Source organism: Myotis lucifugus, unplaced genomic scaffold (assembly GCF_000147115.1).
Source record: "Myotis lucifugus unplaced genomic scaffold, Myoluc2.0 scaffold_184, whole genome shotgun sequence".
Lineage (NCBI taxonomy): Eukaryota > Metazoa > Chordata > Mammalia > Chiroptera > Vespertilionidae > Myotis > Myotis lucifugus.
In genome coordinates this window covers 1232030-1249655 of record NW_005871232.1, presented here as the reverse complement: position 1 = coordinate 1249655, position 17626 = coordinate 1232030, and the positions used below count along the sequence as shown (strand labels likewise).

The 17626-nt window shown below is 40.9% G+C and overlaps 1 protein-coding gene across 7 annotated transcripts in view; it reads left to right on the top strand.

Moving 5' to 3' along the window:
- The window catches only part of STAMBPL1 (STAM binding protein like 1), a 40388-nt gene that overhangs the window by 17863 nt on the left and 4899 nt on the right, over positions 1–17626 (top strand). For 4 of the 7 annotated variants that reach the window (XR_002831167.1, XR_002831168.1, XR_002831169.1 and 1 more), the window contains exons 2-8: positions 2406–2492; positions 5250–5467; positions 8067–8142; positions 9802–9897; positions 12160–12517; positions 13580–13704; positions 16198–16335. Coding sequence is in view for 4 of the 7 variants with exons in the window: in XM_006096623.3 (XP_006096685.1) it covers positions 2463–2492; positions 5250–5467; positions 8067–8142; positions 9802–9897; positions 12160–12517; positions 13580–13704; positions 16198–16335 (1041 nt within the window). In the remaining 3 variants the exon portion in view is untranslated. The remainder of the gene's footprint in view (positions 1–2405; positions 2493–5249; positions 5468–8066; positions 8143–9801; positions 9898–12159; positions 12518–13579; positions 13705–16197; positions 16336–17626) is intronic. The other 3 variants (XM_006096624.3, XM_023760507.1, XM_014462536.2) reach the window with 2 other exon arrangements.

Genomic DNA, 17626 nt, shown 5'->3' with positions numbered 1-17626 from the left:
CTGCTTGATACATTCTCAAATGCAGTGTCTCTGGAAGTATTGTTTGGAAACCTCCTGTGTCAAACTCACCTGGGCCACATCCTAACATGTAGTGCCTATTGGTGGGCTTAAACCTGATGGGTTCAGAACCTTGTGGGGGAGTTCCAGGAGACTGCATTTGTAAAAAGTCCTAGGTTTACAATGGGGGAAAGGGAGGACATATGTAATATTTTCAACAATAAAGATTTAAAAAGGAAAAACAAAATAAAAACAAGTCCCAGGTTTATGTAATTTTTAGATAAAGTAAAATTTAAAAATCACTGGTTCTTATGTTTCCAACTTCTTAAATGATTTTTTTCTGTTTAAAGATCTGAGTAACCCCAGAAGGTTTTGCAAGACCCTAATCAATGACTAGTATTTCCTCGTTCCATTCTCTTCCCACCCAGCTCCAAAGTCCCCAAAAGCCTCTTTGTTCTGTTCTCTTTAATACTTGTAATGTCTTTTTTTTTCATGGTTTATTTCTTCTCACTGAGAGGTGGTAATTCCCCAAATGGGATTGCCTACATTCAATAGTGCCTGAATTAATTTGGGTTTTAAACTACACTGTGACCATGACTCTCTCTCCAGGTTATCTCTTTCTGGTGCATTTCTGCAACCTGCAAGCTTGGATCTCCAGGGATCACTGGAGAGAAGGAAGGGGAAAGTCTAGAATATGCCGTGTGACTTTCCTTGAAAGATTTTTTCAGCCATGGATGTAGGCCAAAAAATAACAGATGGGTTGAATGATCTACTTCTGAGATTTCTAGAATCACAGAATGTTATAACTTGAAAGAATGTGGCTTAACCCTCTCATTTCATAAATGAGGAACTGACGAGGAGGTCTGTGTCCATCATCGCATCAGTGACTAGTGGCATATACAAGCCCAAATACTTCTAGAAGAAGTAGGAAGTGGTGATGCAAAGCTTGATCTCAACTACCATAAAGAAGGAGGAGGCTCACATTTGAGTGATTCTTTGAACTTGGGTATATTCACTTAACATCTCTGAGCCTCAGTTGCCTCAACTACAAAATAAAGATTCTATTAATAGTTAAGATTTATAGGATATTGGCTGTGTGCTAAGGACTATTCTTAGCACACACTTTATATGTTAATTCATTTAATCCTCATCACAACTGCATGACAGAGGTACTATTATTTACCCCATTTTTCAGATGAACAGAAAGGGCATTTAACTTACCTGCAGTCACACAATTAGTATATTTGTTTTCTATTGCTGCTTTACAAATCACCACCAGCTTCATCACTTCATTATCTCAGAGTTTTGTGGGTCAGGAGTCTGGGGATAGCTACATCTTCAGCTTGGGGTCTCACAAGGCAGCGATGGAAGTGTCCAGCAGAATAAGGGTCTCATCTGAGTCTTTTTTAAACCCACGAGGTTATAGGCAGAATTCATTTCCCCGCAGCTGGGGGACTCATGGTGGCTGAGTCTTCAAGGCCAGCAGGAGAGTGTTTCCCTCTTTGAAAGGTCTCACCTGATCACGTCTGGCCCACCCAGGAGAATATCCCCTTTGGTTAACGTAACATCAAATGTTGAGGGGCCTTAATGTATTTGCAAAATCTCTTCATCTTTGCCCTACAACATATATAAACATGAGAGGACTATCCTATCACCTTTGCTATGTTCTATTGATTAGATGCCAGTTCCAGGTCTTGTCCACACTCAAGGGGATGGGAGTTGAACTGTGGATACCAAGGGGCAGGAATCACAGAGTCATCTTAGAATTCTACCTCCATAGCTGGTAGGGCTCAGTTTAAGCCCAGACTGACTTAAACGACGAGTCCATGGCCCCTGAGTTCATGCTCTTAACCACTATGATCGTTCTCACTTTGAAGAAAGTAAACCCACTTAATAACCTTGCATAGAATTCAGAGTAAGATAATGCCCAGCAGATTCATTCTGGGTGGTAGGCAATAATTAATTTCCTTCACACCTCCACTTTCAAGAAACCATAACCACCTGCAGTTTTGTATTTTCAGGAAGTTATTTCCAACGGTCGGTCGGTCGCTCTAAAAAACTGAGATTATTAAAGTTACTTCAATTTGTTCATATTCTTCTAAGGCAGACATAACCCTCAAGTTTTAGATTTGAGGCAGGAGTCCTTAAAAAAAAAACCGAACCTGGCCGGGATGGCTCAGTGGTTGAGCTCGACCTATGAACCAGGAGATCATGGTTCGATTCCCTGTCAGGGCATATGCCAGGGTTGCAGGCTCGATCCCCAATGATGATTCTCTCTCATCATTGATGTTTCTATCTCTCTCTCCCTCTCTTTCCTCTCTGAAATCAATAAAAATATAAAATTAAAAATAAATAATAAAATAAAATCATTAAAAAAAATAATCTAAGCTCTGCTTTTTGTTTTTGAGACAGATGAAGTGATCGAGAAGAAACACTGAACACCCTCATTTTGGAGACAGGGCACCATGGACTGTGAATTTACTGTGAATTCTCTGGTAGGTAGCACCACCTGATATTTTACATATGGTTGGAAAACCCAAAAAGGGGAACGGAAACAAACCAAATGTGAAATGAATCACAGTTACTTCAAGTAGTTTAGCACTTGTCATTTATCATCCATCTGTGTGGCCCCCTCCTTTGAGGAAGTGACTAATAAAGCCATCTTTGCTAGAATTAAAAATAATTTTTTCCACATGATTGTAAAGTGTTGCTTTGTCCGGTTAGATTCCAGAAGTGTAGTCCTTTAGCAGAACACACTATTTGAGAAGAATTTCAAAGCTGACTTTGCAGCAGGTCCATCTACCACTTCATTTGGGCCTCAGTTTTGCAGATAAAAGGTGGAGGCTTACCTTGTGTGGTAATGACCGAGGAAAACATTTTATGGTTAACACCTATGTGTTGCTTTGGGATCTTCTGTAAATGTCTGCATTCTTGAAACTCTTGTTTTTCTCACTTTTCCACTTTCAGCCCAACACCGGGCACATTTTCTCTAGTTACATCTTAGAGGAAGCGTGTGCAGGAGAGGAAATAACAGGGGCATTGGGGTCACATGGGTTTATTCTGTGTCCCAGATCAGTCTTCGAACGTGAATATAGGCACATTATATAATCCCCATGGCCCTGTTTTTGTACTCTGTGCCTTATGACAATTGGAAACAATATTTTTAATGTTCCCAGCCTATCGCAGGGGCTTGATAAGTGGAAGTTATCATTACCTACCCTCCTCCTGATGACCCTCCCCAGCCCACTCACTGCAGCCCTGTGGGTAACCCTGAGAGCAGCAGTATATTGCATACCCTCTACACACAACGGGTCCAACTTATGAGGAGTGAAGGAACATTAAAAATATTGTTTCCAATTGTCATAAGGCACGGAGTACAAAAAAGGGCCATGGAGGTTATATAATGTGCCTATATTCACACTCAAGACTGATCTGGGAGACTGATATGTCTCCCTTTTCCCTTCTGCTCTAAATTGAATTGGCTTCCCCACCCAGTCACAGGAGGGATAGCTGGAGGCCTCCAGGGTGGGAAGCCCAGGCCCTGAGAGCATCCTTGGGGAGAAAGAAACAGGGAGGAGGAAATGCACCCACCTGTAGGCCGAGTCAAAAGAGTGATAGAAGGTGCAAGAGGCATAGCCTGCTTTGGACTTCATGTGGCCCTGAGAAACCCAGTTATGTATGGCTCTCTGGTTATATATTAAACCTCTAGAAGCAAGAGTCATTCCAGGTCTCTAGGATTCTATCTGCTATAAAATTACCACCCAGGTAGACCAGATGGCTTTGGAAAAACTCAAGGGATCTAATTCACTGCACCTGGCCCCTAAAGACTGGATCAGTAATTCATGGCCAGACTAAAACTATGTCTACCTTGATTTCTTTTTAAATTTTCTACAGATCTTAATCAAATGCTCTGCCCACACCGTAGTGAGACTTGTAACCTACCCTCTGACAAGCTGAGAGAGACTTGGGATGCTAAATTTGTTCTGGGCTAACTCCATTCTTGGGGCATCAAAAGATGGTAGAGTGGTCTAAGGTAATGCTTCTCAAACTGTAACATGCATCAGGGCCTCTGGGAAACTGGTTACAACTTCAAGCCAGTCTCCAAAGACTTTGAGTCTATGGAAATGAGGTGGGGTCGGTTAGGAATTTGCATTTTTTAGAAGCCTGGTGGATGGTGATGCTGCTGGTACAGGGAAGCACTGGCCTAAAGCAAGGGTCAGAAAACTGTGGTCTGAAGGCCCAATTCATCTGCTTGTTTTTGTCAATAAAAATTTGGAACAGAGCCAGGATCGTTTTGTTAAATACTATGGTGTGTGGCTGCTTTCACACCAGCACAGCTGAATGGCTAAGGTGGAGACAGTGTGGCCCGCAAAGCCTAAATATGTGTTGTATGGCCTTTAACAGAAAACAAACAAAAACTTGCTGACTTTTTTGCCTTTCTGAAGCACTTTCTCCCGAATAATTGAATTATTACCTTGAATGTGTATATGTTGTGTTTTTCCAAATGTGTGCGGATGCTGTTTTTATTAATAAAATACAAATATATTCATATCACTGACTTTTTCTTAGTAATTATTATTATTTTTGCAGTCAGGGACGAATTAGTGTAATTACTATTATGTGGAGGTCTGAGAGTATTTTTAATGTTAAAAAAGCAGGGGGGCGGGGGGAGGCAGGTGTCCATAATGCAAGGAAAGGCTTCTCTGGGACTTACCTGTGGAATTTTATTCACTTGGTGAAGACGCAGGGAGGCCCTGGAATCTCCTTATTAAACTAGATATAGTCTGGGACAGAGCTGAATCCTCATAGCAACCTTGAACCCAAGCTGCATCTTGGAGACCCTTCGGAGTAGAAGGACACGAGCCCTACCCTGGCAGGAACCCTTTTCTTGGTCTGCTTCCCGTGGCCCAGGATGGAAACACCCATGAAGAAAAAGAATCAATGATATTTTACTTAAAATGACCTTCAACATTTGCATACCAGGAACTGCCACATAATTGTACTCTAAAACCTGAAAGAGATCTTCCCTCAAAAAAAAAAAAAAAAGGTATATTCATCCTTGGAGATGTGTGTCTTTTCGTGTGTGTAGATCACATGGTGAAGCAAAAAGACGTTGCTTTCATCATCTTATTAAGTCTTATGAAAAGCTTTCCTTAGATATTGGCGTCAGGGACTTAGTACAGAAAATACATCCATCATTTCAGTCAGATCCATTTCTTCTTATAATCAGAGGTTCAAACTTTGCTTTGCAGAAAAAGTTAGCTGCGATGCCCGACCACACGGACGTGTCCCTGAGCCCGGAGGAGCGGGTCCGAGCCCTCAGCAAGCTTGGCTGTAACATCACCATCAGCGAGGACATCACCCCGCGCCGCTACTTCCGATCCGGAGTAGAGATGGAGAGGATGGCATCGGTGTACCTGGAAGAAGGAAACTTGGAAAATGCCTTCGTTCTGTATAATAAGTTTATAACGTAAGTCTTTGAAGTGAGAGAATTGAAATACATCGACGTGATATTTTGGTGAGACGGTTTGGATGCCGGGAATGTTTTCGTGTTCAGACCAATTTTACAGTCTCCAAAAACATTAAACGTGTAGGTTTTAAAATGACCAAGTAAATGTCCTCAGAGGCATCCCATATCATGTCCGAGGCGTGGGGATGGGGAGAAGGTCAGGGATGTGATGAGGACTGTGAGATTCCCGCTCACTAGGCCAGCATGGTAATCTGCATGTCCCTGCCTTTAACACTCTTCTCAAGTAAAATTTCTTGTTTCATGCCATTTTACCCCGGCAGGACTGCAAGCTTTATGAGAGCAGGAACCACAGTGTAGCTCTCCCTACAGCATCTAGAACAGTGATGGCGAACCTTTTGAGCTCGGTGTGTCAGCGTTTTGAAAAACCCTAACTTAACTCTGGTGCCATGTCACGTATAGAAATTTTTTGATATTTGCAACTATATAAAACAAAGACTTATATTTTTGATATTTATTTTATATATTTAAATGCCATTTAACAAAGAAAGATCAACCAAAAAAATGAGTTCGCGTGTCATAGGTTCGCCATCACTGATCTAGAACATGCCATTCACATTTTAAAAATTTGATTTGATGGGTTGAGTCCGGGGGATGAGTTAGCAATGGTAGAAGGATATGATTCCAGGATAGACTGTAACAGTCAGTTTGACATTGTAGTTATTAAAAAAAAACCACACACAACAACCAGCACATACAATTTATTTAGCTGTGTAATAAGCTAAGTATAAAGGAATTTCCAAAATGTTGAGGGAAAGTGGCTATCTCAAAACAGCCAGGTGAAAATATCATACTTCTCATTAGAGAAATATTGTTAGTAACATATCCTAGTTTAAGACTTAACAGAAATGGGATTTGGATTTCTTTACCAATTTGCCAGTTTACAGGTTGGGAAGATCTGCTAGCAATAATTCTTTAAGCTAAAACCCTTATTTTTGTTTTAATTAGATGCCACTTGTTGATTAATTTCACTAGTTCAGTTGGGGACTTAACCTGAGAACATTTGAGAAGTCAATGACTGGCAACCTTTGGTCCACCTGGCACAATTGTTTCTAGAAAGTTAAACAATAAATATTAAATTGGAGGTTATCAATTGTCATTGATAGCACATTTTCCCCCAAAATTTTAATTTCCTAAGTAGTACAGGTTACCAATTGGCAATATTTCTTTTTCACTTTCTGTTCAAATTTTGCACACATTTCTATGGGATCGAAAGTGTGGGAAAGGGAAAGGCCACTATACTCTCAGTTACTGACTAATCAGAATATATTAATCCTCTTCGGTCATTACCCATGTGGTAATTTGTAGTTCACTTACCTTCCCTGGGCTTCAATTCCTTATCTACAAATGACTTGAGGATGAATGTCTCTGAGGTCTCTTCAACTCGAAATGTTTGTGACTTTATTCTATTTAAAAAGACCTAGGCAACTAACAATTTATGTCGCCTCTTAAAGCCTTAATTCTCATTTGAGAAATGAGAGTTATAATACCATTCCAGGTTACCTATAGGTGAAATGATGAATGCATGCGTGCTTTGTAAACAACAGAATATGAGTAATCATATTAGCTGATCAAAAATAGTATCTATAGCCCATCACAATCCATGAAGGGTTATTCATTCATTTAACAAATATTTACTGAGCACTTATTATGAGCTGTACACTATTGTCCAGGCTGGGGATACATCAGTAAGAAAATCCAATGGAAACAGTATCTGGTGGAAGCATTACTTGTAGTTTACTGTATCTGGAAGTGATGTACCTGGTTGGCTTTAAGGATTTGCCTTTACTTCTGCTGTCCCTGGTTCCTCAAAAAGGAACAAGAAAAATAATTACCTCTTAATTAGCACCTAATCCACTAGGGATTCTAGCTGTTATTTCTCTTGGTCACAAATTTTCAGTTAAGAGTTTTTGATATATCCACCATGACACTACTGAATCAACAGTGGTCTTTTTTAAAAAAATATATTTTATTGATTTTTTACAGAGAGGAAGGGAGAGGGATAGAGTCAGAAACATCAATGAGAGAGAAACATCGATCAGCTGCCTCCTGCACCCCCCTACTAGGGATGTGCCCGCAATTGAACCTGGAACCCTTCAGTCCGCAGGCTGACGCTCTATGCACTGAGCCAAACCGGTCAGGGCACCAGTGGTCTTTTGAGTCTTTTTCAATCATGAGAAGGGATTATATCGATCTTTCCAAACTCTCACATTTTTACATGATATTCTGTGTTGCCAGCTTCACACGTAAGTATGATGGTGGTGTGGTGGGATTAAGTAGCCAGAACCCTGAGAAAGACCAAGTGACCTGGTCTATTTAGGGATCATCCTGACCCTCTTAACCTCAGGGCTTAGTTTACTGAGCTTAACACTCCGGTGAAGCCAAAATCATACTCAATGCCATTAGGCAGGTGAAATGAATGTAGGTTAAATAATACTTTATTTAGCATGTCCTTTTTGAAAGGGAGGCTCCTTCTCATAGTAAAATGATCATTGATCTTTTTCTGTCAGATAATGCTGAGACGTGCTTTCTCCTTCTCTAGCTTGTTCGTAGAAAAGCTTCCCAGCCATCGAGATTACCAGCAATGTGCAGTCCCCGAGAAGCAGGACATTATGAAGGTACGGTGGGGTCGATTCTCCCCTGCGGCATCAAATGTCCCACAAGCATCCATTACTGGTTCACACTCCCTTCCTTTCCTCCTCTGACTCATCCTCTTGAGAGTTTAAGCACCAAGATTCATTCCATTAGCCATGATGTTTCGATTTCTTCTTCGACCTTTAATCATCATTTCTGAGCCAGTGTGGGATGTCTAATTGAAACTGAAGTGGAGGGAAGGGGAAGAAAAGAAATAGATCAAGAATGTGCTCAGTCACTTTATGGCGTGAAGAAGCAATCATTTCACTGTTTCTCCCAGAGATTGACAGAATGGCTATCTATTTCTCCATACTTGAGACAGTCTGGCTGGGTGTAATTATTCCATGCAGTCCTGAATCTCCAAACTTTGAAAAGCATTGAGTATTAAGGTGCTAGCCTAATAGGTAATAAAGGGTTTAGGGGGTAGCCTGAAATATTCTCAAGGAAAAGGCAGATTGTTGAAATGTATTTATTCCTCATCAACATTTATAACATATAGTTTCAAATATCTTTACCTGAGATTAAATCCTTTTAAAGTAACATTTAAAATATCTTTTTCAGGTATTAGTCTTAAACAGTTTGGGTTGCTTTTATATGAAGGAAGATAAACAATGTAGACAAAGCCAATCACAGCATGAAATGTGAAATAACTCTCCAAAGGTATTTTACCAGATGGAATAAAGGCTCTCTTACCAGTTACATAGAGCCTGAGGCTGCCTGTAAGCAGAACCCAAATTTTGTCAAATAGTCATCACTATTTTAAAATTTTTCTTTGCATACTTATCTGAAGGGTCATTCATTTCCATGCTCTTGTGTAACATTTCCCCTCAATTCTGTTGTTCATTCAACCTCAGAGGGTTCTATATGGAAACCAAGTTCTCAGGCTGCCAATGTGACTCATTTACTCTAATTTGGGGTTATTCTTGTTTTTGCTTGTAGGCAAAATTCTTCAAAAGCATGTCTTTATGCTTGTTGGATGAATGGATGGATGGATGGATGGATGACAAAAGATTATGAGAACAGAAGTTTAGTGGGAGAGCCTGGAGATTCGAGTTCTAGTCATAGGGGGCAAGCCTTTTAATTTCTCTAGGCCTTTGTTTCCTCATCTCTAAAGAGAGGGGTGGGGGATTGTGCTTGGACTATGTCAGGTTTCTCAGCCATTAAGAGTCACTGGAAAGTTGTTTGAGATCCAGATTCCCCAACCCTTTCCTTTTCAATAAAGATCTGGCTCTGGTAAATCTGGTTTAGACCTGGGAATCTATTTTTATAGAGAGTTCCTCAGTGCATTTTATGGTCTGTCAAACCTAGGAGCACTTATCTACCATGTTCTTCAATGTCCCTTCGGAGCATGGTGACATATCTTTACATACTGTGGAATGTGAAGTTGCAAATCCACTGCCTCAAAATGGGGTCTCTATCCAAACCAAATGCAGATAAGCATTGCAGAGGGGATCATTTCTCCCCTCCCCTACTGAGGAGTTACATTTTGGAACCTAGAAAAGAGATTTATTTTCCACCACCATCTTTGGTTACTTGTGTTTTGATTTCTAATTCACATTCCAGCTGTTTTTCTTTCTCAGCTGATGATCTGAAAGACTATACTGAAAACCCCACTAATCAATATGTATATATATTTTTAAAAGAAACTGAAGGAGATTGCATTTCCAAGGACAGATGAATTGAAAAAGGACCTTTTAAAGAAATATAACGTAGAATACCAAGACCATATGCAAAGCAAAGTAAGTCCAATAAATTGGTACATTTATTTCATGCCTTTTCTGTGCAAATATACTTTTGAATTTCATTTTTATATGAGTTTTTAAATGTCATATGCATTTGATTAAAAATTAAAGATGCAGTGATGTAACGCCAATAAAAAATTCATGTTGATTTCCGGGTTAAGCACTTGCACCAAAGATGTGGTATTTTCATTTCCCTCCAACATCTAATAAAGTGATGCATTAGAAAATAGATTTCCTACAGAGATTTTAAAAGAGTTTTTGATCAACTCTTGCCAATGTAACCTTGAGCCAGCTGACTGCTCTTTGATGATGAATGGAGGTAATAGGTGCTAGGAAGAGCAAGTATATGGTTTCTGATGTATCTAATTTGTAGACCTTGGAAATGTGAATTAGATTCTTATATATTGCAGTCAGTACTTCACTGAGGTAGAGTTATAATTGTATGCGTGAAATATAATCATATCACCAAGGGATGATGGCATCTGGGTTCTTATTAAATAAAGAGTGAAAATGATCATGAGACTGAAAGGCTTTGAAAGAAGACATTGGCCAGTTTATAGGAGACCCAAGTTGAAAACATGAATTCTTGATGTTTTCAGCTTTCTTATAAAGATTGTTTTGCCTTTTCTGTTCATGTATTTATATGCTCTGGGAGTCATCACCTTTGCTGACTCTCACTTCAGTTAGTCTGAACACGGTCACAGAACTTCCCTACGTTCTTTGAGCATAGCCAGAGGTGAGGTTTGAGTAATGTGTGTGTTTTTTTAAAAATATATTTTATTGATTTTTTACAGAGAAGAAGAGAGAGAGATAGAGAGTTAGAAACATCAATGAGAGAGAAACATCGATCAGCTGCCTCCTGCACACCTCCTACTGGGGATTTGCCCGCAATCAAGGTACATGCCCTTGACAGGAATCGAACCTGGGACCCTTCAGTCTGCAGGCCGACGCTCTATCCACTGAGCCAAACCGGTTAGGGCTTGAGTGATGTTTTTGACTAAGTGACAGAGAAAATGTTGAAATCAGAAGATTCCTGCAGGTGTGGATATTGATGACTTGATTGGATTTGAACTATGAAAGATAAAATGGATTCTGGAGGCTCAGACAAAGCAACAGCAAGGGGAAAAAGCCCAGTTCAGTCTCCCTTCCACAGTCAGCAATGCGTCTGGTTGTCCCCTCCAGATTCCCTTGGGAGAAACAGCCTCAGCAGCTGTTGCACGGTCTGACTTCACAGTTCACAGTAGTAGCATCCCACGTGTATGACATGTAGAAATCTCCTTTATGCCTAGGAGAGATGAACAGACACACTGGTGAGCCCTGGCTATGGACAGCACCAGTATTACCTGAGAGCAGTCAGAAATGCAGAATCTTCGGCCCCACCTAAGCCTGCTGAATCAGAATCTGCCCCATAACAAGTATATGATTTCTATGTGGGGCTGTAAGCTGTGCCCTCCCCCCACCCAACTACCTTACAGTAGCTCCCAAAGTCTATTTTCACAATTATTTGGGGGAACTTCTTTTTAAAAATTATATTCTTACCTAATAGTACCTGGATATTTTTGGTAAGACGGGAACTTGGGAATCTTCATTTTAAACCAAAGTGCAGGTTTGTTGTACTAGAGATGATTGGACCGCATTTTGAGAATTGTTTTTTATTGATCCCCCTTCTCTGTAAAGTTCCTGGAGTGTGAGTCCTGGAGTCACGTGCAAAGGGTTCTACACCACAGCCTGCGATGATGGGAGTGCTCTGTGGAACTCGCTGGCGGGGGAGACACTAGCCACATGGTACTCAATTCCTAGCAGGACTGAGGAATTGCATTTCTAATTTCATTTCATTTTAATATATTTAAATTGAAATAGCCACCTATGGCTAGTGACTCCTATATTAGCCACTGCAGTCTGGGGTGATATAACCACTTCCGAGATACTTTGTCCCTCAGGGTTTCGTGAGGCAGGCTGAGCAAAGCATCCTGACCTTGACTCTCTAATATTTAAAAGTGCAGGGGAATGTAGGGAAGTTGACTGTCATGGCCTGTCTCTGGTAAAATATGAGTGGATTTAGAACTGCTGCCCGAATCAGGTTAAGGGGCTTTGGCTAGGACGTTATATATTTTCCTCACTGTCACACGAGTGTCCCTACGGGCAGATGGCAGTATCTCGCTGCGTCTCTGTCTGCTGGAATATTGAATGTCTAAGCCCAGGGTGATGTTCTTGCCTTGGAAACTAACCTTTTGCTCTGGCAACCACATTTCTTTTAAGAACAAATATAGAGCCGAATTTCTCAAAAAACTGGAGCATCAGCGATTGATAGAGGCCGAAAGGAAGCGGATCGCTCAGATGCGCCAGCAGCAACTGGAAACGGAGCAGTTTCTGTTTTTCGAAGATCAACTCAAGAAGCAAGAATTAGCCCGAGGTCAGATGCGAAGCCAGGAAACCCCAGCGCTGTCGGAGCAGATTGATGGCAGCGCCTTGTCCTGCTTTCCCAAACACCAGAACAATTCCCTGCTGAACGTATTTGCCGACCAACCCAATAAAAGTGATGCCACCAATTATGCCAGCCACTCTCCTCCCGTCAACAGGGCCTTAAAGCCAGCTGCTACCCTCAGTGCCGTTCAGAGTAAGTGTGAAATGGGCCCCTGCGAGACATTGAATCTCTTCTAACGGGACCGTATTTCTGGAACATCTGGGAGGGTGCTCATTCTCATTTCATTATCAATCGTGGTAGGACCCCCTCCATCATATGTATGCGTAGACAGAGCTAATCCATGTGGCTTGTACTACATGGAACTTGAAAATTCAGGATTTGCCCCTGAAAGAGCAGAGACTCAAATACACGGGACTGTATTCGGTCACCGTACAGAGAGTCTAAAAGAGAAGAATTCCAAGCATTATTTTTTTTCTTTCATGTATTTTATCAAAGAAACACGTGAATCTTAAACACTGTATACTGGGGGTGAAAGATGTTGAGAAACTTGTTTGTCCAGAACTTTGCTTGGCAGTTTGAATGTAAATGGTTAGCCTTGCCCTGGGCCAGGAAGATCTCGTGCGCATGGGGCGTTAGCCTCCAGATGGATTATGGGTTTCTGCCAACAATTAGTGCTGCTGAGCGCTGCTATGTCTGTACTGGCAAGCTTTCAGAAATAAATGAGGAGTTCTTCCCAGCAGACACTGATTGAGTTTGTGTTTCTATTTATTTTTGAAAAGTCATGGTAGACAACCAGTGTATAAATTGAGCTGCTGCTCATTATTTCTGAAAACACCATCTTTTTACTTACCACCAACTTTCATAAAGATATAAGAAACATATGGGCAACACAGTAAAGAGTATCCATCCTGTGTCTTACAGGATGCAAGGTGTCGTCTGTGTAGCCTGTGACTTAACAGTACATTGGTTTTGAGCCAGAACAAAACTCGTGCTTCCGTGCAAATAGTTGATCTGGGGCATGACATGAAAAAGTGCTTGCACTTTGCCACCTATTTATAAGTTTAGGGAATCTTACCTTCCTTCTAGTCACTGTTTACTTGTAAGAGTTTTAAACTAACACATGGAAAGTGGAGCATCCGATCATTTAATTTTTGATATTTATACTTATTTGCAGTCACTCACCAAAAACTGTTTTGAAGGATGGGCTGTAAGATTTGGGTTTTTTTAGCTTCTTCTCCCTTTTCTGTTTCTCAGATTTAGTGGTTGAAGGACTGCGATGTGTAGTTTTATCAAGAGATCTTTGCCACAAATTTCTGCTGCTGGCAGAATCTAATACAGTGAGAGGAATAGAAACCTGTGGAATACTCTGTGGAAAACTGGTATGGCCTTTGTTTCATGTCTCTGCACAGGAAACTTTCCAAAGCACTGATGTTCTTGTGATAAGCAGAGCAGACTATAGCATCCTATGAGTTGCAAATATTATTAACTTTTCAGAGATTAATTTCATAAAACTACTGTCCTTATTCATGGACTATCCTTCTAGAACAGTAGTTCTCAACCTTCCTAATGCCGTGACCCTTTAATACAGTTCCTCATGTTGTGGTGACCCCCAATTTCATTGTTATAAATTGAACATAATTAAAGCATAGTGATTAATCACAAAAACAATATGTAATTATATATGTGTTTTCCGATGGTCTTAGCCTCGGAAAGCGTCGTTCAACCCCCAAAGGGGTCACGACCCACAGGTTGAGAACCGCTGTTCTAGAACATGGATGGTAAAATTTCAGGTCTTTGGATTTTCAAAACCATCTAATTTTCTAAGACAGATTTTTGTTGCGATTGTTAGTTTCACATACATTTATATAATTAACTCTGCCTGCTTTTATCCGTGGGAGGTATCGCCTTGCCACCGCTTTTTCAGATATGCGTGCAGTACAACGAGGGCTTTGTGGCTTCCTTTAAGGCAACAGTTTCAACAAACGAAATCTTATGGCACAGGCCCTATTTAAGTATGGAAGATTTTATCTGAAATATGTGATGAAAGACAATGTCAACATAGAAGGAAATAAAAGAGAGGAGATGAAATTAATTTCTTACTTGCAAGAAAGATAAATAATATATTTTTGGAAGTGGCCTTTCATAGTCTTCTTGGGTATAAGTTTCTATGTCTGAGTACAGGAACATTTTCAGCCCTAAACATTTAGCGTAAGAACTGTTGTGTAATTGAATGCATGCTCTGTTTTATTCTCCAGTACACATTCTCCTACAGTATTCCCATGTTTCACCCTCCCCTTTCCTAGGAGGAAGGAAGCACAGGTGGCAAGCACAGCAGAACGACCTGCCATCTTGGTCACCTTATTTGCCCTTCAGGGGGCAATGTACTGTGGATGCTTCCTCCCAGGACCATGTGTTGTACTAAGTTTCCTTCCTTCCTTCCTTCCTTCCTTCCTTCCTTCCTTCCTTCCTTCCTTCCTCCCTTCCTCCCTTCCTTTCTTCCTTCTTCCCTTCCTTCTTTCCTTCCTTCCTTCTTTCCTTCCTTCCTTCCTTCCTTCCTTCCTTCCTTCCTTCCTTCCCTCATCAGACAAGTATGTGCCAGACACTGTGCTAGGTGTTGGCATTCAGTAGCCTACAACAGCTACAACAGTCCTTGCCACATGACGCTTGCAAAGACTGAGACAGATGATTAATTAGAAATGGGGCTGGGTGCTCTCAGTGGAAGTGCAGGATCAAGGGAATGTGTAACTAGGAAACTGACCTCGTCTGGGAGGGTCTAAGAAGTGATGCTGACCCCAAGCCAGAAGAATACATAAAGTGAGCCGTGGATGAGGGACTGGGATGGAGGGAAGAGCTGTAATGAAGGCTGGAGGAAGAGTGGCCAGTTTGCAGGGAAGCCCTAAGACTAGAGAGAAGTCTACGGCTTTTGAGCTCAAAGAAGGAGTGCTGTGGAGGGATGGACAGCTAAACACAGCATAATAGCTCTTACTGAGGTTCCTGCCACCTTTTTATAACCCTCTTCCTTGCAACTCTTATCTTTTACTGGAGGCGGGTAATTTATTTTATCTTCCTCTCGATCTAATCGCAAATCCAAAAGATTACCTAATTATGGAAAAACCCCGTGAGTCTCCCAATAGTAGAAGAAAATCCTAAGTCAGGAAGTGAAATCCAATATAATTAAAATAAAAACAAGACCATCAACCTTGGAAAGCCTTAGAAATGCCCTCTAGTAACACCACCAAGGTATGGAACTAGTATTTCCCCCTCCAAATAAACCCACTATTATTTTGTTCTGATATTCCCATTATAGATGTAAAATATCCAAACATTATTTATTAACTAAACTGCCATAGATCAGTCTAGGACAGTGATGGCGAACCTATGACATGAGTGTCAGAGGTGACACGCGAACTCATTTTTTTGGTTGATTTTTCTTTGTTAAATGGCATTTAAGTATATAAAATAAATATCAAAAATATAAGTTTTGTTTTACTATGGTTGCAAATATCAAAAAATTTCTATATGTGACATGGCACCAGAGTTAAGTTAGGGTTTTTCAAAATGCTGACACGCCGAGCTCAAAAGGTTCGCCATCACTGGTTTAGGATGCTAATACCTATTTATGGTACATTTTCTTTTGTGAAAATGGCTTTCAAGCTCCAAACTGCTGACTCACATTTTGGGCAAATAATTCATTTCCTAGTTCAGTACCTGTACTTTGTCTTTGAATTGTGATTGGGGGAGGGGTGGGGGGTGGGGGAGATGATGCAAGTTGTGGGGCAAAAAATTCAGGACTATATGAATTTTTTTCTGCCAGTTCTTTTCTTTTTATGCCTCTGTCAGTAGATGATACCTTTTTGCTAATTGTTTTTCAGACGCACAACGAATTTACCATTACCCACATCATCGTGCCAAAGCAGTCTGCAGGCCCAGACTACTGCGACGTGGAGAACGTGGAGGAATTATTCAGTGTTCAGGATCAGCACGGCCTCCTCACTCTGGGGTGGATCCATGTACGTTTGCCCTTTGGGTCTCAGTTGTGTGTGTGTGTGAGTGTGTGTGTGTGTGTGTGTGTGTGTGTTGTTGTTGTTGTTGTTGTTGTTATTTTCCTCCTTGAGGAAATTCAGCTTAATTTAAATAGTCCCAACCTTTCAATATTTTTCAAGTCCAATAAATGTCATCACATCAAAGCATTTTCTTCAATGTTAAGTCTAAATCTGTCAAATCTGAACCTGGCGAGGGTTATAGTGTGCTTTTTTCTACCAGGTTAAAAGAGGGAGAGACGTCTGGAAATTAGTGACTTGTTTCGATGATTTTTACAGAGTAGAATGGAGGCTTAGTGAGATTTTTAACTAATTTGTCTAGACAATTATTAATGTTCCCTTTCCCTTTAAGAAAATGTTGGAAAATGTTACTTTTAAACAGGTTTTTGTACATACAGTGGGGCCTTGACTTACGAGTTTAATTCGTTCCGTGACGGAGCTCGTAACTCAAATTACTCGTATGTCAAATCAAAAGTGAACGAGTGAGACACGTGATGCTGGGCTGATGTTGTGGCATTCACTGTGATGTTTGCTGTACCAACTAGCGGTGGGGTATCTGAAGCTGGCTCGTAACCCGAATTTTAGCTCGCAACTCAAAGCAAAAAATCGGCCAAGAGACGGCTCATATCTCGAAAAACTCGTTAGTCAGGACACTCGTAAGTCAAGGCCCCACTGTATTAAGTAGGGACCATATATTCCATTGTACCTCCCCTGCAGGCCGATGATGTATAAACTGTATACACAAGCCACAGATTAGAGCCAAAAGGAGGGGGCTGAAAATATTGGGTCCTACCATCCCCCAGGCCATCTCAGGAACAAGAATGGGCTTAGGAATGAAAAGATGTGAGTTTAAATTTCAGCTCTGCTAAGAGTTCATTGGCAAGTTACTAACACAATCTGAGTATCAGCTTTCCCATCCATGAAACAAGGATCAGAATAACTGACGTAAGGTGATGGTGAGTGTTAGATGAGATAATGTCAGGGAATTCCTTAGCACGTTTTTCTAGGGACTCAGAAAATTGCAGTTGTTGGTTTTGGTGCTCATGCTCTACTTTTCTATCCTTAGTGTAATCTCTCGGGGGATATTTTTCCATTCAGTCTCACACATCTGGGCCTGGGGTAGGGACGAGTCATCTCACCGTTATGGGGTCCCAGCCAACATTTCCAGGGCACATCCTGGGGACCTTCAAGAGCCCCTGACGAATGATGTGACCAGTTTTTTACTTGCTTTATAGAGAAGTACTGAACAGGGGCAGGACAC